We start from the raw sequence: 21,997 nt of genomic DNA on the forward strand, positions 1-21,997 counted from the left end.
ACAAAAGTAACAGGCAAGTCAGAAAAAGAAATCAATTCCAAAGTCAATGAAAGGCAGTTACAATAATGAAGGGCAAAGAGATGAGTTTAGATCACATATCCAATACGTACAAGCTATGTCACTTTAGAGCATTGGTTCCCAGCCTTCCTAATGCTGCCACTTTTCAACGCAGTTCCTCATGTCCTGGTGGCCCCAAGCCATAAGGTTATTTTGTTGTTACTTCATAACTTTAATTTTGCTACTGTTATGAATCATAATGTAAATATCTGTCATGCAGGATGTCTGATTTGAGACTCCAAGGGGTCTGGACTCATAGGTGAGAACCACTGCCTGAGAACAAGTGCTTAACCTCAGCTCAATCTCCTGGCTCTCTGAGGAAACCATAACATAACTGAGCACCTCAGTGGTGGCTGTGAGGATTAAGTGTGGCAGTGCATAGTGAACTCACAGGACCCATGTTTGAAAAACATGGCCTCTTGTATTATCAGCTGAGCTCTGGGCTTTTTGCTCTGAGCATCCCCCCCACATCCCTTTTTTGATTTTTTTGAGACAGCATTTCTCTGTGTAGCTTTGGAGTCTGTCCTGGCACTCTCTGTGTAGACCAGGCTAGCCTTGAACTCACAGAGATCCATCTGCCTCTGTTTCCTGAGTGCTGGGATTAAAGGAGCACATTTCCCCCCTTTTATCAGATCAGAGAAGAGAAAAAAACCCAGACCTCATTCACAAAAGCTTCTGCTTCTTTATGGCCAGATCTTACCTGCCCAGAGCAATGGTTAGGTCTTTATCTGAGACTTGGCTTCCACCAATGTCTCCTTTGTTTAACTCTTTCAGTTCCTTCATGTTTTTTTCCGCTTTCTTCAGGTGGAAATAGGCCTGTTTGCCAGTGGGGCAGTCAAGGCACACTAACTGTCACTCTATAGGGACAGCAGTCTATAAGCTAAGCAAAGGGGCCTTTGGGAAAACAAAGAATTGTTTGAAAGTAGGTATTCAACTGTGTTCTCTATTCTCCATGTGTATGCCATCAAGAAGGGAGAATTCTCTGGAAAAGAACAAGGCCTTGGGTTTCCTGTGGTGACTCCCTGAATCCAGGTCTGGACTGGTGAGTGTCTGCAAGAACAAACGGAAACTGTAAATTATACTAGATTTCCTTTAGAGACATCGACTGCCCGACAACAGTTATTCATTTTTACAAAATTGTTTCATAGCAATGGGAAATAAGAGGAACTAATTATGCTGAAAGGGACTTTTTGGCTCTTTTAGAAAATCCAAGTAAAGCAGGTTTGGTGCCAGAGGCAAATAGCAGGAAAAAAAATCCCCTTAATTCCCAAACATCCTTCCATTTCCCGAATTTCAATCTCTCCCCACTAAGGTTGTACCAGCAGAAAACCACGTACAGGACATAGCAAGCTGACAGCCCCAATAGAGAGGAGGGTATCTAGAGGGGGAGAGATAGGGACTTCGGAGCCCAGAATGCTCAACATTACTCAGGAACTCTACTTCTCTTGACACCTTCCAAGTGAAGAGAATATACACAAAGATCAAAACCACACATTTCCTAAGAATAGACACTGATGCCATTCTGCTCTCTAGTGTCCTGGAAGGTCTTGGTATCAAGAGCTTGAATGCTAACATTATACTACTGGGGGATGGAGGAACTTTGATGAGGTGTAGTAGAGTCATGGGAGATGCCCTTGATGAACACAGTAGGATTCCAGCACCTTCCTCTTTGTCTCTCATCTCCCCCCTGGTTATAAGTAAGTGATTTTATTTCACTAGCCCCCCTTGTCATGATGTTCTGCCTTGCTACAGACCCCAAAGCAGAAGAGCCAGCAGCTCTTGAACTAGAACTTCTACAACTATAAGTGTAAATAGCCCTCTGCCCCCTTTATAAACTGAGTATGTCATGTGATACAGGCATGTATCAGGGTCTTTTTCTGGAGCCATGGAGAATGCCATCAGTGATCCATTTGCTTGGCTTCTGTTTTCACAAGTGATATTCTCAATAGCATTTTTAAAAGCATTAGATGATCAAGGACCCATTAAACTAGTGGGTTCTACTATACATTATAGTTACCTGTGGCTTTCAACCAGCTCAAGGAACAGAAAATACCCTATATCTAGTAAAAACTCAAAATTCCCAGGGTTTGGCACTTATTCTTCAAGCTCCCCCAGAGAATTGCAATGGATAGGCGGCTATTTTTGCTAAAGTGCACTTTAAATTACCACTCATCCTCTCCAATCCCACACTGCTACTGCCACCACACCTACATACACATTGTCTGTCAATCTGAGTGTTCCATGAAAAGCCCACCAGACTCAGAACATTCCAGTTGGCTATGGCGTGTATTGCTAGTGAGATACCTTCCATGACTCAAATCTGGCCTTATAGGAACAAACACAAAAATAAAATGCATTCCTTTTTAGGTGGACAAACACCTAAACGGAGGGCCTAGATTTTAGAACACAGTTAACAGGAGCCAGTTCTGTTATCCACTATCCCATCCGGCATGTGGCCTGTAACCTCCATCACCAGATACACTAGGGAAAGAAAGGATATTGGTTTTGTAGGAGCCAGGCTGTCCCCAGAGTATAGTAGAGTATGACGAGGGATCCCAGGATTCCTTTTCTCTCCTTGTCTGTGGTTTTGTTTTGCTTCCAGGTCAGCAGTGTGCTCCTGGCTGACTCTGCATGTTTCTTGGCTTGAGATGGGAGGCCTGAGGAAGATTAGAGAGGTGGGAGAGACATTAGGAAGTGTCAGGAAAAAAAGACATTACATAAGGCACGGTCCAGTCAAAGGTATTCCTGACAGAGCAGAAGGTAGTGCTTGTCAGGTATGGTTCCTAAATCTAGGGAATCACAGTATTTGGAGTGTCCATTCAGCACAGATCCCAGGATCTAACCCAGGCCTGCAAGCTGGAATTGTTAGAAGAATAGGTCTGGGAAACTCTATTCTGAACTCCACAAATGATCTTTATGCAGTCTCCCTGGCATTGATCTGTGGGTCTCAGTTTGGAAACCAGTGACCGACTGGGGTGACAGCTGAGTGACCCCTTCGAAGTTCTGCCGAAAATGCACGTGACCTTTTCAACTTTCAAAGCATCTCTATCCTTCAAATGGCAAATGGCACTTGGTATGAAAGCTTTCCCTCACCAAGCACATGGAGACATACCAGGCTGGCTTTCAGCTCTCTGGAAAATACATTCTATAAATACAAGGGTTTAGGAATGTAATTACTTCCATCTGAGGTTTCTTTTTGTCCAATCCAAGATGAAGCTGGCCATGCTAATTGAACACACACACACACACACACACACACACACACACACACACACAGACCCAGAGAGAGAGAGAGAGAGAGAGAGAGAGAGAGAGAGAGAGAGAAAGAGAGAGAGAGAGAATCCAATTTCTAAGTGCAGTGAGGCCCCTCACTAGCGAGACGAAGGGAATGCCAAGTACCAGAACTGGTGTGGGTTTCCTCTTGTTTTCTAAGAAAAATCTGCCATTCATGAGAGCTTATCAGAGCTATTTGTCCACTTAAGAGAGGTAGAAGGTAGACTTGAGAACATCATCTATTGGACTACTGCATCATCATCAACCCTAACTCACACTTTTCCCTTTTCTTCATGGGAAAAGAAAAGGGCTAGATACTATCCTGTCCTCTTCCAGCCTACTGAAAACAAGATGCAGTGCTCAATTTTGGCCCTCTCCGAAGGCATCTAGAGCTGGTAAACATGGTCATTCCTGCCAAGTAGGCCTCTTGTGCCCCTAATCCTCACTTCACAACACTGGCTTGTTCCTAAAAAAATTCCGCTTTGCCTTTGGCCGAGAAGCATGGGTTCAACTCAATTTTCAACAAGGATAATTTGAAAGGACTGGCCATTGCTGCCCGAAGCTTTCATATGTTCTAAATGTGCAGGACCTCCTGATTGAGTTACAACAATAAAGGGAACAAAGTGTTCTCTGGAACAGCTCTAAACCTGATCCCGAAGCCAACTCGGCCCTGAAAAGCTTAAGTGAAGAGAAAAGTGGGCTCTGTAAAGAGAGGGCTTGGTTCTAAGTTAGAAGACTGATGGGGCTCTCAGACTTTCCTGTACAAATCCCAGGGCCCTGCTTTCAGCTTCCAGTGGTTGCTGGTTTACAAGCACGGAGGTGAGAAACAAGATTCACCCTTAAAACAGCAATAAGGTCTACAACAACCAAACATTCAAACTGATAACAACTCTCCTAGGTGGTGTTAATTCAGGGTATCTGAGGCCCACACCTGGTGAAGCAGAGTCAGTAAACATCGTATTTCCAAGACAGGGTCTCACTCTGTAGCTCTGACTGTCCTGGAACTTACGATGTAGACCAGGCTGACCCTGACTCACAGAGACCCACCTGCCTCTGCTGTGATCAAATGTGTGCACCACTGTGCCTGGCTAGTGTTAGTAAAATCCTCTTTTCTTGCAAATTTTTTTATTTTTAATTAGAAACAAGATTGTTTTACATGACAATCCCAGTTCCCTCTCATTCCCATCCTCCCCCTACCACCACTCCCCCACAACTAAAACCCTACCTATCACATATCCTTTCTGCTCCCCCTGGATGGTGAGACCTTCCATAGGGTGTCATCAGAGTCTATCATATCCTTTGGGATAGGGCCTAGGCCCACCCCTGTGTGTCTTGGCTCAGGGAGTATTCCTCTATGTGGAATGCACTCCCAAAGTCCACACCTATGCTAGGGGTAAAGATTGACCTACTACAGGAGGTCCGGTAGATTTCCAAGGTTTCCTCACTGAAACCCATGTTCCTGGGGTCTGTATCAGTCCTATGCTGGTATCCCAGCTATCAGTCTGGGGAGCAAGAGTTCCCTGATGTTCAGGTCAGCTGTTTCTGTGGGTTTCACCAGCCTGGTCTGGACCCCTTTGCCCTTCACTCATCCTTCTCTGCATCTGGATTCCAGTTAAATCCTCTTATTTTTATGGGCTAATCTTGGTCTTGAAGAGTGGGAAGGATTTGATTAACAGAGAATTTTCCGTCTGAGTAAAGCCTGAGGCCATAAAAATACAAGTGTTAGGAAAGAAGCGGATCAATTAGACTAAAAGTGAAATTTGAACTTAAAGATGTACAAACTGTGGTGGGTCTGTATAATGTAGTCTTGGAGGCTGGCTTTCCTGAGGTACCATAACAGACATTCGAGCTTAGGGCATCTAAGATTAAGATATCTACAGGCAGGTATGCCTTTCTTGCTATATTGACATGGGAAGATGGATCAGAAAAAAAGAGCTGCATGCTTCCTGCAGCCTCTTTTTTTCTTTTGCTTTGTTTTTTGTTTTTGTTTTTCAAGACAGGGTTTCTCTGTAGCTTTTGTAGACTGTCCTGGAACTTGATCTGTAGACCAGGCTGGCCTTGAACTCACAGAGATCCACTTGCCTCTGCCTCCCGAGTGCTGGGATTAAAGGCATGCATCACCACTGCCTGTCCCTGCAGCCTCTCTTATTGAGGCTATAATCTAATCCTTGGGGACAGAACAGTCCTGGCCCAATCATCTTATTGATAATGAAATCAGCAACACTGCTTGATACTTTCACATTTAAGAGATTCAAAATAATGCAGAAGCTAAGATGATGTGTCTGTATCTCACTTGTCAGGCACTTAGGGGGTGTTAGCATCAACTAGTAAACTTTGAAAGCAAGACATTAGAAGTTGGTGTTGGTGTCCTAAAACCCAAGACATTAAAATAGGAAACCACCGAGAGAGTCTTTTGATCAAATGAGTTGTTTTCCAAAGCCACGTGAACGCTTAGGAGGGTAGTGACCCAACTCAGTTGTCTCCCTGATTCCCTAGGAGGAAGAAGAGTGAACATGGAAGGGGTACTGAACATCCTTGGAGCAGCATAACCTTCCTGGATGAGTGAACTGGAAGCAAAACAGCTACCACAGAGAAACCAACCAGCTCTGAAGCCCCCTACCGCTTCCCACAGAACTGCCTCCTCCTGCTCTGGTGCCTGGCTGGCTATGACATCTCCAAGAGGAACTAACTCTTTTCTAGCAGGCTCACCTGCCAGTTAATTACACAGTTGCTCCACACTCCTGGGTCCCCAGTGAAAACACTGAATTCACAACCAGTGGGGCTTAAGGAGACTGAGCAGAGGTTTGGCACCATCACATGGGAAAGTGCTGCTTTTGAGGCCTCTCTGGTTTGGATAAGGTGCATGTACTCCTGTGGGCAGGCAAGATGCCATCATGTATTGGGGGACCAACACTTCAGTGCTGTTTTTAGCCTGTTCTTTTTTCCTGTCTTATAACTATTTATAGTAGTATATATGTTAATACGGTTGAACCTGCCTTGTAATAATGACATAAATGGAGAGCACTCAAGCATTTTTAGTGAAAGGGAAGTGAATTCTGAAGACTTTGGAGATCACTGCTCTAGAGAAATGTGTTCCAGCCTTTTCAATATGAAAGAGCTCTGTTTGTGTCTGAAGTATTCCTACAGTTTCCCATTTTCTGATAGCAATTATTTTTATGTTTAAGAAAGTGCATGATAAAATGTCCCCCAAGCCATTATCAGTGACACTTTAAAATGAATTTGCATTTTTAATTGAAAAATACTTCCTTGCATGTGAAAAAGACAATTCTGCACATATACATATACATGAGACTTTTTATAGGGTCTTCCTAAGGAAGGATGTCCCAGGTGCCTAATCAGACAACTCTAATCTCCAAGTCTTCAACCCCAGGGGCTGCTCACTCATTTTCCTTTCTCTGCCCTCCCAAGCCTGGGGCATCACCACCCTTATTGTTATGTGCATAAATGAGGTAAAAATCAGAGTGGCATCAAAGCCTGTAGGAGCCTGAGTCAGTGGTTACAGGTAAATGCTGGTGAACTGTAAAATGGATTCAAACTTGTCCAGTACACATATTATTTCACTTTAGTGTGGGCAGTATTCTCTGATATCTCTCTTTCCTCTCACTCTCCCCACTCCCCCCCCTTTGGTTTTTTTGAGACAGGGTTTCTCCTTGTATCTCTAGCTGTCCTGACTCACTGTGTAGACCGCTGACCTTGAACTCAAGGATCTGACTGTTTCTGCCTCCTGGGTGCTGCGATTATGGAATAAGAGACCAAGTTCAACAGTCAGATTTCCTAGAATAAGTCTTGACATAGCCACATCTTACTAACCACATGGCCTTGAACTAATTATTTAGTTTACCTGTGCTTCAATATTTATCTTCCTAAAAGATGCTAATGAAAACACCTTCCATGTTATTTTGGTCTTAATGATCAATTTAACTCACAAGAAAGGATTAGGTGGCACTGGAATAGAGTCTGGATACATATTAACCACTATTATTTCCAGAGCCAGTTTCTCTTATTGAGTAATTTATTACATCTGTCTTAACTTTGTGCATTTTTCATGATTCTTCTAAGACTCAAAGGCAAACTCACTTTAAGCTGGAGTGGGATTCCTTCAGGCTAGATCATCTGTGGGAGTTTTTGTTTGCTTGTTTGTTGTTTGTTTGGCTTTGTTTTAAATCATCCTCAGTTGTGTCTGTACCAGGTTCTAATTAGAGAAAATAGGGCCCATGCCTTTTACTTTTTCTGGTTTTGTAGCACATGCAACAGAGCTATGAATACCTGGACAGTTCCCAATTACAACAAGCTAACTGATTAATTTACTGTCTCAATAATAAGAAAAATAGCAGGAAACTGCCTGTCCATATACCATATGCTCCTTCCAGTGCACTTGGAAACTTCATCACCATACATCAAACTACCCTTTCTCTGCCTGCCCTTTCTCAGCTGCTGTGTCATTAAACGCTTCAGAATTACCCCTCAGGGCAGTTGGAAACAGAGTTCCACTTCTGACATCCCTAGCTTCATCTCACCAATCAACAGCGACCTATAAAGGTTTCATGTTCTCTCATTGACCCCAATCCCACACATTAGTCTAATAACTGATGGGATAAAGTTTCACTATGTACTTACAGAATGACTTTGATCTAATGATTCTCTTGCCCTAGTTTCACAATGCTGGATCACAGGCATATGTCACCAAACTCAGCTACCCCATTTTTTAAAAGTCCTGTGGTGATTTGAAGAAGAATGGCCTTTATAGGCTCATATATTTGAATGCTTGGCCATCAAGGAGTGGCAGGACTTGAGAGAGATTAAGAGGTATAACATTTTTGGAGTAGCTGTGGCCTTGCTGGAGGAAGTGTGTCACTAGGGTTGGGCTTTGGACTTTCAAATGCTCAGACCAGTCTCAGTGTCTCTCTTCCTGCTGCTATGGATCCGGGTGTAGACTCTTAGCTACTTCTCCAGCAACATACCTTCCTGCATGCCATCTTGCTCGCTGCCACGATGACAATATACTAAAGCAATGGAACTATAAGCAAGCCCCAATTAAATGCTTTCCTTTATAAGAGTTGCCATGGTCATGGTATCTCTTCATAGCAATAGAACACTAAGATACTTCCAATACTCTTTTCCAACTTGCTCCTTCCTCTTTGACTAAAATGTTATTGTATCTTTTTCTTCTGTAAAACAAGATGTCTTTTTCTGACATTTTTAGCTGTCCATCCCATCTTCCTTCACCTCTTTTAATATCTAGTATGTCCAACATATAGTCCAGATAGTGGACATGTAGTCCAGTGGCACACAACTGTAATTTCAGCACTCAGGAGCCTTTGGCAGAAGGATTGTGGGTTTGAGAGTATCCTGATCTACATAATGAAGCACTGTCTCAAAACCAGTTGAACTAAACCAAACAAGAGAATGTACCGTGTAATCATTGGTCCCTGTTCCTTGAACTTAATTCTGGAAACTGTCTTCTGCTGCAACAACTGTGGAGTAACTAACTATTCTGAGGTTTCCAAAGTCCGAACAAATACATCAAATCACAATTTCTTAGTTCCCAGCTTGTTGTAGCACCAAATACCATCATGTACTTGATCCTTTCTGAGTGATTCTTTACTAAGTAAGCCTTTCCCAAGGTCCTTTGTTCCCACTCATTACCATGTTGATTTCCAAGTCTTTCTGCATATTCCTATTCTCTTTGCATCTCAGAAATTCTATGAACGTCTCTGTAATTGCAACCCTACCTAGCTTCAGTGCATGTAACATCCATGTCTTCTGTCAAGTTGTAGTTTCCAATTGTCCTCACGATTATGATTTTCCTTATTGATCCTCATATTTCATTCCTAGGTTTCTAACACCAAGTAAGAAGATAGCAGGTTTTTCTATTGCAATTTGAAATCAAGACATCAAAGCCTGCACCCAGCCAGACTTGGCAGTGCACAACTTCAGTCCCAGAAATGAGAGGCAGGCAGATCTCTGTGAGTCAGGGCAATGTAGTGAGACCCTATCTCAAAAACAAACAAAACCAAAAAAAAAAAAAATCTTGCACACAATAGTTCCAGTTCTCCTTTCATGACCCATTCTTCAATGAAAATGGCATCTTTGGGGTCAAAGTCACCTTTGGGAATTCACCTTCTCTCCTGGGGTGAGTAGAGAAAACATGTATCATGTAGCCCAAGCTGGCCATGAACTTGCTCTGTGGTTTGGTTCCTAGCTTGTGATCCTATGCTGCTCCAGCATCTTGGCTGCTGTAGGTCACACACCTGTGTTGCTGTGCCCTCCTGTGCAACAATCATTTTAGGATATTTATTTCTAGGATTGAAAAGCTAAAATCAAGCCAGCACTTGGGAGGTGGAGACAGGAGGATCAGAGATTCAATACCATCCTCAACTACATAGTAAGTTGGAGGCTAGCCTGGGCTACATAATACAACATCTTAATAGAAAAAATAAAAAAGAAAGAAAAGTTAAAGTTATATGGAATAGCACACACTGAGGCCTCATTTCTAATCTGGTTTGTCATTATAAGCACCCTCTATTATCCTCTTTTCTTTTCTTTCTCGTATATTCTTTGTCTATTCCCTTCTTATTTATGTAGGAAGAACTAAATTCTAATCCTGCCCTTCACTGCGATTCCCTTTCCCCTAAAGATCCACTCAGGCATTCCCCTGATAGTACACAGAGGTCCTTCATGCTCTTATTCTCCCTTTGTGTGTTTGTGTTTTTCTCTATTGATGGATTCTTTGTTGTTTCTAATCTTTCAGCACCATAGCCAATCTTCGAAGAATAGTTTTATCCATATGATGTGAGTATTTAGGAAAGATTCCTGGGAATGGGAATTGGTTTTAAAATGGTCTTTTCTTCATAAACCCCTGAATCCTTGCTTTTTAAAATCCATTTATTTAGGTTTAGCTTTAGTATTCGATCCAGATAACTCAAGTAGCTTCCATTCAACTATCATTGAGAGAATAGTTTTTGCTAAAGGGATACTTTGATTTTTTACAGCAGCCTGCTGGAAAATCTCCAGTGGCCTTCCTTGCCTACTGTGTCAGTATGAGGCCCTTGGCCTATCTTTAAAAGCCATGCTATTATTGCCCAACACAGCCTGCTTTCCAAGTTCATCTTCCTAGTCCAAATCATGGCTAGATGGGGTATGTCGCTGCAGTCTACACAGATGCCACACACCAAATCATGGCTGGATAGGGTATCTCCCCGTGGTCTGCACAGATGCTGCACATTGCTCCTTAAGCCTTCACCTCTGTCCTTGTCTTTCATCATTAGAATCTGACCTCCTACACCATGTTTTCTTCTCCCAACCACATCCTATTCATTTCTTAGCCTTTCTTGAATGTGCACAGACACACACAAACACATGCGCACATGCACACAGATACACACTATCTATCACTTGCTGTCTCAGTTGGAATGACATCACTCAGCCTTTCTGAGGGCATTTATTTAAATCAATTACAGAACTCAGACCTTAAACACCTGCACTCCCGGGTCTCCTGGTAGCTCACCACGCACAAGAGGTTCTCAGTTCTTTGAGGGTATCCCAGCATGCTCTTCCTGATATTTCTTTTGCATGTACAAATTTCTCATAAAATACTTACAGAAGGACTGTTTGTTGAGGAAAATCAGCCCTTGGGCTTAACGCCCATATTCTAGTGTAGGAGGGGACACAGAGGGAAATGAAGAAAGCAGGTCTGATGTCTATAATACATGCACATGTGCAGCCAGGCGTGAACACACACATGGGTGTTTCCCTCCCTCCCCACAGCATGGATATATTTTGTCCACATGACCATTTTTAAAGGAGGATTAATAGCAGCAGAAGTAAGTAGAACTCAGAGGGTCCTTTTCCCTCTCAAAGGTCTATGGCTTTGAAAGACTTGTTCTATTCCATGGACCAAACACTAGAAAAGACTTAAGGCAGACACTGGGTGAATACTATAATGGGACTTTGAGGCATTGGGCTATCCTCAAAGAAAAGTCATAATCAGTGTAGTCCATAAAATCCTAGTTTGGGTGTGAGGGACTCATGTTTCAAGTCTAGGTACTTCTTTCTAACTAGGAAATTCTCCCATCTGGAAACAAACAAACAAACAAACAAACAAACAAACAAACACTCCCTATTCTCAGAATTTTTCTCTTCTAACCTCTTATCTCAAATGTGGTTTCCCACTCAAGTAGCGGGGAGAACTGAATTTCAGAGAAAAGGCTGTTGACGCCATCTTTTGGGAGGTTACCTCCTTACCTACTTTGACTCAGCCTTCATTTGAATTGGAAAGGTTGTCAGTTTATGGCTGACAGTGCAATGGATATGAGACAAGCTTCTTGTATAATCTGGCCATGGTTATTGTCCACCATAAGAAACAGGCTCTGGCTTTATGCTAAGTTCAGACAAATCTTCCTTTCCACGTTATACTGACCATCTCCTCAAGTCTGAAGTCCAGTCAATGTATCTTAGGTAGTGACTGTGAATCTGGGCTTCCTCAGGGTCCAGACAGAGTTCTTGTCCATAACAGGGACCCAACTGCCAACTCCCTCAGGTTTCCAGTCTTGACCTTATTTGACTTCTGACTACAAACTGCCACTGCTGAGACCAGACCACACTTCTGGAAACTTGTGTCCTCCCTTAACTTCCATAAACACAGCCCTTGCATTGCTTTTTCTGCTCCCTCTCCTGCTGCCCATTCCTAACATTCCTGCTTTCTGCTCTTACATCCTCTGCCCTCTTTCCTCCTCTTTTTACATACTCTTTCTGATTAAATGTCCAATCCTATGGCTTCAACTTGGCACTCTGTACTGATAGCCCACAAACTCATGTTATCCTAGCTGCAGATCTACTTTTCAGTTGCCAACAATTCTAGTTTGCTTCCTGTTGCTGGATAAACATCATGACCAAAAGCACCATGGGAAAGAAAGTTTTGCCTTTCATTAGGGACTCTCACCATTTGGGTCTGAAGAGAGCCTACGATGTTCTAAATAGGAGTTTTGTATAGAATGCCCTCCTCTCAGTTCCCACTCACCCTTGTCCCAGAAATGCCTCAATCTGTTGAAAACATTTATTGAGCCCTTACTGAAAAGTTCTGAACTCAGAGCTTTCACTCAGGCTCCAGTTTTAACAAATGGACTCCAGCTTGTATCCCTGTACCAGAAAACTACTGGAGCTGAGTGTTTTCACCTGGATGTTATCTCCCCATTGCCCTGCTCTTTCTCACTGTGCCTCAGTGTCTTCTCCACAAGGCAATACCTGTAGCCCTTCGAGGGATTTAGGAGGACTAAATATACTACCTTGGCACATAGTAAACATTCAATAACTATTGTCACCACCACCATTATCATCTTTATTACTAAGGTACACTGTCTCCTGTGCCCAGAGTCCCCCCCATGACATGTGGCATGGAGCTAACTAAGTAGGGGCCCTCCCAGTCATCCCAGCCTGCAAGGGATGGCTCAGTTTGGCCTCACAGGCTGTCCCACGAAGACCTGGCTGGGGAAACCAAGTACCTCTTAGTGTCAGGTAACCATAAGCCAGGTTGGCTAAAGCCTGTGCACATCTCCAGTGTTCTTTCCCAAAAATAATCCGAGAAAAGATGAAACACCGAATCAGCTCCTTGTTTGCTTTGGTATTCTGCAGAGAGCAAAGAAGTCATTTTAGGAAAGGAAGAAAGAAAGTCCTGGTATCTATCTATCTATCTATCTATCTATCTATCTATCTATCTATCTATCTATTTTGGGCATTCCTTCTCATCACACTGAGTCTGGTTGGCTCTGCCTTATACATATATCCTAAAACCAAGTTCTCATTTTCACTGAGTTCCTTGTCTCTCAGCCACCCCCATCTTTATGTGGCTGGGCAGTGCACCCTCCAAATTGCTCCAACTCTTGTCCTCCACATTCTGTCTTCTGTCTAATAGCCAGAGAGATTCCTTTAGCACTGTGTCATGGAAAACTTTCATTACAAAGAGAGTGATTAAAGGTGTGCACCACCACATGGCTTTATTAGTGTCCTGTTTATTGTCATTGCCTCTACTACTCAAGCCTATACTCCTCCATACCTCACCTTTCAAAACATTGAAGAAAATCTTTATTATTTCATCTATTAATATCTCATGGGAAGCTCTAAAAGATATGAAATTAGAAACAATCACAAAATCATTATCACCAAAACATTAGCAGTGATCTACTAGTATCAAATAGTATTATTAAGCCTAATATTTTGAAATTTTTGAAGAATTTTATTATTGTTTTGTGTTTTGAGACAGAGTCTTACTGTGTAGCTCATGCTGGTTTTAAATTATGATCCTCCTGCCTCTGCCTTGTGAGCGTTGAGTATTGTGTGCCCAGGTTATCTTTAAAACAAAACAACCAAACTTTAAGCACAACTACTTTCCAAGAATCATATGCTCTTCTATCAGAAGTTAGTATTTGCTTGTCTTGTTTCCCGACACTAGCACACATTCTCCATCATTGCTCCCACCCCGTGTTAGCTGGAATACTTCTCTGAAATGAAATTCCTCAGGGTTGGTGAGATGGCTGAGTAGATTAAAGCACTCACTGCCTAAAAATGCAAGCCTGATGGTCTAAGGTTAGATCCCTGGACCCCACGTAAAGGTGGAAAGAGAAAACTGACTGTACAAAGTTGTCCTTTCATTTCTATGTGCACTGTGATGAAGGCACGCGTGCAGATACACACAATCATCAAGAATAATAAAGCAAAAACAGAATTTTCCCCCATTTTCTTTTTTGGTTACCCAATGGTACAGTTTGCCAAGAAAAGGCAGGATACATGCTCATTCTTTCTCTTTGCCAACCAACTTTCAGAATAACAAATTCATTCATGAGCATCCTCCAATGGCGAGTACATTATTATAATTATTATAAGCTTAAATGCTTTTAAACATTTTATGTGGCAACATAATCTTTTAAAAGTATAATTAGCTTATGTTATTGTCCTGTATCTATATATCATCCTTTTTATTGAATGAAATCCAAAGTCTTTACCATAGCCTCACAGTTCTGTTCATATGACCCTACACTGATCACTTCCTTTGTTTTCTACCCCTCTCTGTTCTCATCTTTTTCTCACTGCTACAAGCATACTGCCCAGCTGACCCTGAATAGGACCCTGAGCTTCCACTGTGGGCTCCCTTGCCTGAAATGCTCTTTTGAGAGCTCAGTCTCTCACTTCACTTTCATTTTATTCACCTCAGAGGTTGTTCTTGGCTACCTTTCTAAAATAGCCAATCACCATTCCTTACCTGTTTTATTTTTAATTCATGGTATTCTCATCTGACATTGCTGTTGGTTTCTTTACTATCTGCCTTCCCAAATAGACTATAACCTCCTTAAGAAGTTGATACCTGCCAGGTGTGACGGCTCACGCCTTTAATCCCAGAACTCAGGAGACAGAGGTGTGTAGATATCTGTGAGTTAGGGCTAGCCTAGTCTACATAGTGAGTTCCAGGACAGCCAGTGCTATACAGTGAAACCCTGTCTCAAAACAAAACAAAACAAAACAAAAAACAAAACAAAACAAAACCCAAAACAACGGGGATTGGTGGCTCACACCTTTAATCGCAGCACTCGGGAGGCATAGGCAGGCGGATCTCTGTGAGTTCGAGACCAGCCTGGTCTACAGAGTGAGTGCCAGGATAGGCTCCAAAGCCACAGAGAAATCCTATCTCAAAAAAAAAAAACAAAAAACAAAAAAAAACAGAAGGGGGTGTTATCCCTCTCATTCACTATTACAGGACTGTGCACAGAAGAGATATATTTGCAGCATCCAATGAATAGATTGTCTCTTGTAACAAGGATAAAGATAGAGTAAGGGACAGAGTTTGGCAGAGAGCGTTTGTGTGACGTGCATTTCAGTGACTTTACATAGTCATCCAGTGGCTACCATGGTGATCAATTCTGAACATCAGTTTTCAGGTGAAGTGAAAATAGCACTTTAAGGAATCAAAAGCCGAAGTTCTAGTCCTACTGTGATGTTTGCTGGCTATGTTGCTTTGGGGAGTCACCCAAATCCCAGCTTCCTGTCTTGAAACTTAAAAGCCTGTATCTCCCTACCTTAAAGAGCTATTGCAAGAAGATAATTAGGACATGTTCACATGATCCAAACTTGCCAAGAATCATCTAATCATATCCCACTTAAAATACAGTAACACTTCATATAGGTCCACAAGCAGTGTGGGCTTTAGAGGCCACCCTACCACAGTTGCTTACAATGACATCCTGTCCGTCAGGGCTGTAATTATTGGTCTGAATGACATTTAACTTCTAACATATAAATATCCATTATCTAAACTGGACAAAGTGTTTCAAACTTCAAAACCTCTACTTGCTCTGCTGGTTAGTCTATTGTCAACTTGATGCCAGCCTAGAGTCACCCAAGAAGAGTGACTCTCAAGTGAGGAACTGGCCAGATCAGATTGGACTGTTGTACATGTCTGGAGCATTTTCTTGATTAATAATTGGTATAGGAGGGCCCTGACTCTGTTCTGAGGGCAGAAAAGCCCTAGCAGGTAGGTCTGGACTATGTAAGAAAGCTAGCTGAAACAAAAATTAAATAAAAAAAAAAAGAAAGTTAGCTAGCTGAGCATGAGCCCGAAGGAACAAGCAAGAAGCATCTTTTCTCCATGGTGCTTGCCTGTGCCCCCTCTCCACCCCCATGAGTTCCTGCCTCAACTTTCCCCAGTGATGGACTGTTACTTGCAAGCTTAAGCCAAATAAACCCTTTCCTCTCCAAGTTGCTTTTGGTCATGGTGTTCGTCACAGCAATGGAAAGCAGTGAAGTACACTTGCACTGTGTGGAAGATGGAACTTCTTTGCTTATAGAACTGATATTTCCAGAATGCATGTGTGAACTGCCGGAGATCCAACTTGTGATTGCTGTCCACCGATGTTCTCAGAACAGTTTGCAGAGGTAGATTTACAGATACCCATTAGAGAGGTATCAACATTGGTTGCTCTTAGGCACTTCTCAGCCTTCCCCAAGCTCTCTCCCTGCTTTCCTCATAAGTACTTTAGAATCATTTTCTCCTGACCATGAACGGCCAGAAGTCAGTGTATGAAGCTTTCTGTAGATAAGTCACAATCAGGGAGCAGGCCGGTGGATGTGTCCTAATAAGGAAAGTCAATGTGTTGCTATCTCAAGATACTACATTTTGAACTCTTTGGTTTATATACCTATTCAGAGATCAGAATCCCAAGTCCTTGTCTCGGCCTTAGAAATGCGTGTACCTTCATCAGGATGCTCACATGTGCCACTCTCTGTTTCTTATTCTTTGGTTTATGACTGGTTCGACTGTGGCTATGACATCCTACCTATATCAACTGTCTGCTTGACTACCACTGTTCTCGGCCTCCCGCTTTATCATCCTGACCCTCTTCTTACCCAAGAATCATCTAGAAACCTTGATATAAGAAATAAGAGACTTGCTGGGCGTTGGTGGCGCACGCCTTTAATCCCAGCACTCGGGAGGCAGAGGCAGGCGAATCTCTGTGAGTTCGAGGCCAGCCTGGTCTCCAGAGCAAGTGCCAGGATAGGCTCCAAAGCTACACAGAGAAACCCTGTCTCGAAAAACCAAAAAAAAAAAAAAAAAAAAAAAAAAAATGCTAACCAAACAGCAACTGGATATGGCAAACACTGACGTTTTTAGTTAAAAGCTTGGTTAAGGGTTGAAAGCATGAGCCCTCTGTGAGGAACAGACAAGGAAGTGGACAGAGAACTGTAGACTGGCTCCTCGGCTCTGCTCTGCTGTATTTTCTTCAAGTTACAGCACACAACAGTTTCCTTGCGTGTTTCATTGTGCAGTAAAGGCAAGCTATCTCAGACCATGTACACACTTTTAAATAACAACACAAAGCCAGTAAATATTTTGTTTGTTTTACCATTTTTTCCTCAATGAGCTGGCCAAATTTCTTCTGGGCCTGAGCTAACTTCTGTTTTGGAAAAGACATACAGTCATTCTGGACTGTAGTGTCGTCATCGGTCTCTCTACATTGACAAACACCAAACAAATCATCTGTATATTGTGCTGGGTTCCTGGTTTGCTGTGACCTGTGGACATAAGAGGAATATGGATCAGGATTCTCCAAAAGACAAAACAGAAGGTCAAAGTATCCCCAGTTGAAGGATATGAATTTGCTTTCTGTATCAGTTAAGGTTTCTATTGCTGTGTAGAGACATTATAACCATGGCAATTCTTATAAAGGAAAATGTTTAATTGAGGTTGGCTTACAGTTTCAGAAGTTTAGTCTATTATTGTCATGGTGGTGTGCAGGCAGATATGGTCCTGGGAAAGGAGCTGAGAGTTCTACATCTTGGTCCATAGGCAGCAGAATAGACCCCCACACTAGGCCTAGCTTGATTAAATAAGACCTCAAAGCTCACCTCCACAGTGACACACTTCCTCCAACAAGGCCACACCCACTCCATCAAGGTCACAACCTCCTAACAGTGACTCTTCCAATGGGCCAAGCATTCATTCAAACATATGAGTCTATGGAGGCCATTCTTATTCAAACCACCTCACTTTGAAATAAAGATATACACTAACTCATACTACTCTCAGAACCTAGCATCTATGCAGCAATGCAGGAACTCAAAGTAAACATTTGGCTAACTTGTTACCTTGCATTAGAGTCACTGCTCCTCTGCTCATAACCCTAATAAGCTGTTAATTAAATGACTTCTCTATAAATGTGGGTTAATGTGAGTGCCTGCCTGATGCAATTAGAAGAACTAAAGGAGGCAATGCTCGTAAATCACCGTGTACATTGAGCAGTGTTTTGCAAGTGCTTCCTTAATGTTTGCTATTATTACTGCTATGGGCCCCCTGACTTGGTTTCTTCCTACAAAATGAGAGTATTCAGATCTTGAAGATCCTAAACGTTAGACTCAAGCCAGGAAAAGGAATGGATACAATGAAGTAGGGGATAAGGAATAACATTTTGAGGCTAGACTAACTTCACAGATCCTCTTTCCTAAATCTCAAAAACTTCAATGTGTAATTTGTAATTAACCACAGAGAACACTTCTTTTGGCAAGAGAGAAGCACATGCCAGGTTAAGTGCAGCATAAGAAGGGGGAGCCTCTTCTGTTGTGTTAGAAACCAATGCAGTAAGAAAGAACCACGTTGAGCATTCTCCCCGCACACCATATACACATTAACATACAATATAGATAAACCTCTGACTTCAAGGCTGATAGCAGTTGTGAAAGAGGTAACTGGAAGTGTATTCATAGAGAAAAGAGACAGATATATCCTACCATCACCAGAAAAATAAATCAGAATGATCTGGAATAAACAGAAGTCTAACATCTTAAGAGCAATGACAATTAATTAGAAATGTCTCCTATGGGAATCATCTTCATATTCACAATGATTTTTAAGATTCCAGCCAATGCAAACTTTTTAAAATAAAGTTTGTCTTTCTTAAGCAGTTGTAGAGGATCATGCCTATAACGCCAGAAGGCTAAAGCAGAAGAATTATGAGTTCAAGGGGCAGTATGAGCTGTAAAACAATCTTACCTAAAAAACAAACAAAAACTATCCTTTCCCACTGACTACTTGGGCAATGTATATTTGCTGTTCTCTTAAATGGGGAAATAGAGAAAGATATGCCAGGAAAATAAATGTCAAGTGTCATCTTTTACACCAAGTTTGAGAAATCACATAAAACCCACTCAGAGTAGTCTTCCAAATAACATACCCAGAGACAAGCAGGCGTGATGGGTCATGTGGGTAGAGGAACATTTCTTCAGGCCACGGGGGAATTCCCTTCCCACAGATGAACATGTTTTTAGTAAACTAAGAGAAACGCTGGTGATGTGATGTGACTGGAAGGCAAGTGATAAACTGTGTTCTTATCTATCTGCCAAATGCTATTCTTTCCCTCAAGCCACAGCCTGGATATCTGCCAGGAAATGCCTCAGAAGAAGTGATCAAGACACTCCAACTCTTTTTATATGTGTATAATATATATTTCAAGATGATTCTACAGTGTAAGGCTTCTCTACGACTTTTTCCAAAATCTCTTTGTTAGTTATCCTTCTCCATATTTCCTCCTCTATTTTGCCCTATTATCTCCCTCCTCATCCCCAATTTAACCCTTCCTCTTACATTGCTCCTCTTAATTCCTTGAAAAGTCCTCCCCATGGCCCCTTCTTGATTTTCTGACCTCTTTGGGTTTTCCAAATGAAACATACATAATTGAAGGTTCAAAACTAACATTCACAAATGAGAGAACACATACAACATTTGTCTTTCTGGGTCTAGGTCACCTGACTCAGAATGACTGTTTCAGGTTCCATCCATTTACCTGGGAATTACATAATTTTACTTTTCTAAACAAATGGCCATTATCCATTAGCCAGTGGACATCAAAGCTGTATCTATTGTCTGATTATTGTGAACAGCAGCAATGAACATGGATGAGCAGGTAAGCATCTCTGTAGTAAGATATACTATGATATGCAAGATATACCTTGCTGTGAGTTATATGCCAAGAAAAGTATAGCTAGATTATGTAGTAAAGTGAATTTAAAGGGAGTTACGCCACAATAGGTTGACAATGCTCTAACTAGACACAGTAAGCTAACAAAGTCCAGGGTCATGAATGAGCTACTTCTTTTGGAGTTGTTAGCCAGAGAAGTCCTGTAGACCCCCAAACATATACTATTGAGAATGGCCCCCTATAGGCTCATATATTTGAAGGTTGGCCACCAGTTAGTGGAACAGTTTGGGAAGGATTAGGAAGTATAGCCTTGTTGGAGAAGTTGTGTCACTGGGGTTAGGTTTTGAGGTTTCAAAATCCCATGTCATTCCCAGTTAGCTCTTTCTTCCTTGTGGTTGTGTCTCAAGATGTACACTCACAGTTGCTGCTCCAACACCATGCATGCCTGCTTGCAGCCATGCTCCCTGCCATAAGGGCTATGGACTCACTATCTGAAACTATAAGCCCCCAATAAACTCTTCCTGAATGGACTTTGTCGTGGCATCTTATCACAGCAATAGAAAAGTAACTAATCTATATCACAGTCCTCCCCAAAGCTTGGAGATCATTTCAGAAGTGAGAGTAAAATAACTAAGAGCTAAAGGTAGTGGGTGACTACAAGGAAACTGTTTTATGGACACGACAGAATAGTTACATTTATAAATTCACAGCTATTGTGATAGCATGTACAAGACCAGCACATGTGAAAGCCAGACAGAATCCCAGCATAGATACAGGAGGTGGGCATGAAGTCTCAACCCTAGTAGAGTTGCTATTGGCAACTGATGGCTTCTGGGAGAGGGTGTCAGTTGTCTTTAAGGATGTCACTCCAGAGTAGGTGGTTCATACTGGACTTGATAGTGATAATAGAAGACAAAGTTGGGTGGGTAGGGAAGGGGGTTGGATATTATTAAAATACATTATATGAAATCCCCTAAGAACAAAAAGATGCACTCCAAAGGGGGCTCAAAAATTTTCCCCCAATTCTACTAAAATGCAATTCACATTATAGTCTGATTTATCCCCCCCCCTCCAGTTGTCTCTCTCCACTACTTCTCCCCCAACCTCCTGAGATTCTTCCTGGCCTTCTAGAAGTCCACTGAGGCAGGGTCTGAGTCACCTTTTTTTTTCTCAAACCCTAATAACTGCATCTCATAGTAAATTCAAACAATTTGTTACATAGTGAACAAGGAAGGGAATGAAAAGGAACACGAGACTTTAGAATGTTTAGAAATACCAAGGAGTGGGGAAACCTGTAACAAGAGTATAAACTCAGAAAAGCTAATGGAAAGAACATTTTCACTCAAAAGGAAATTTTTGCTTCTGCTGCTTATTTCATAGATGTGGTGCAGAAGTTAAATCCACTAAGTCATGAAAGAGATTAATAATTATGGATATTAAAATTATAAGCCCTAATATTTTTAATTAAGCCTTGAATTGATTATGTTGAGACCATGGCAGCAGTCTTTAACAATCACAAAGAGTGACAAATATTGAGGTCTTCCCAGGTGATTTGAGATAAAAGCTCTGAGCTAGCTTTTAACATTCAGCTAAAAGAGGTAAGGAAGATGGCTATATGTGGTAGTTTGAATAGGAATAGCCCCTATAGACTCTTGTGTTTGAATTCTTGGACCATAGGGAGAGGCACTATTAGGAAGTGTGGCTTTGTTGGAGTAGGTGTAGCCTTGTTGGAGGAAGAATGTCACTGTAAGGGCAGGCTTTCAGGTCTCTTTCTCCCACCTATAGATCAAGATGTAGAACTCTCAACTCCTCCAGCACCATGTCTAGCTAGCAACATGCCACCATGCTTCCTCCCATGATGATAATGGACTAAACCCCTGAACTGTAAGCCAGAACCAATTAATTGTTTTCCTTTTTAAGAGTTGCCATGGTCATGGTGTCTCCTCACAGCAACTAGGACATGACATGATCGTGACAAGTGAGATATCTCAGGAAAGTCAGCAAAAAAGGAATCAGCAAGGTTGAGTGAAGCCTTCCTAGACTTGTGACTCATTCCATCTGTTGAAATAATAAATATAAACCCTGATTGGTAACATATTTAAAGAATCATTATTTCCAATATGCTCTATTGTGAGCTCCACATTTTTAAAAGATTTATTTATTTTTATTTTATGGGTATTTTGCCTGTG

The 21,997-nt window shown here is 41.9% G+C and overlaps 1 protein-coding gene across 1 annotated transcript in view; it reads right to left on the bottom strand.

The window, feature by feature from the left end:
• Ttc23l (tetratricopeptide repeat domain 23 like) overlaps positions 1-21,997 on the bottom strand; it is a 46,260-nt gene that overhangs the window by 23,585 nt on the left and 678 nt on the right. The window contains exons 2-5 of the mRNA XM_035438790.1: positions 17,241-17,409; positions 12,852-12,975; positions 2,558-2,714; positions 758-883 (exon numbers count right to left, since the gene is read on the bottom strand). Coding sequence (XP_035294681.1) covers positions 758-883; positions 2,558-2,714; positions 12,852-12,975; positions 17,241-17,409 — 576 coding nt within the window. The remainder of the gene's footprint in view (positions 1-757; positions 884-2,557; positions 2,715-12,851; positions 12,976-17,240; positions 17,410-21,997) is intronic.

The sequence above is a fragment of the Cricetulus griseus genome, chromosome 2 (assembly GCF_003668045.3).
Source record: "Cricetulus griseus strain 17A/GY chromosome 2, alternate assembly CriGri-PICRH-1.0, whole genome shotgun sequence".
NCBI classification, from domain to species: Eukaryota; Metazoa; Chordata; class Mammalia; order Rodentia; family Cricetidae; genus Cricetulus; species Cricetulus griseus.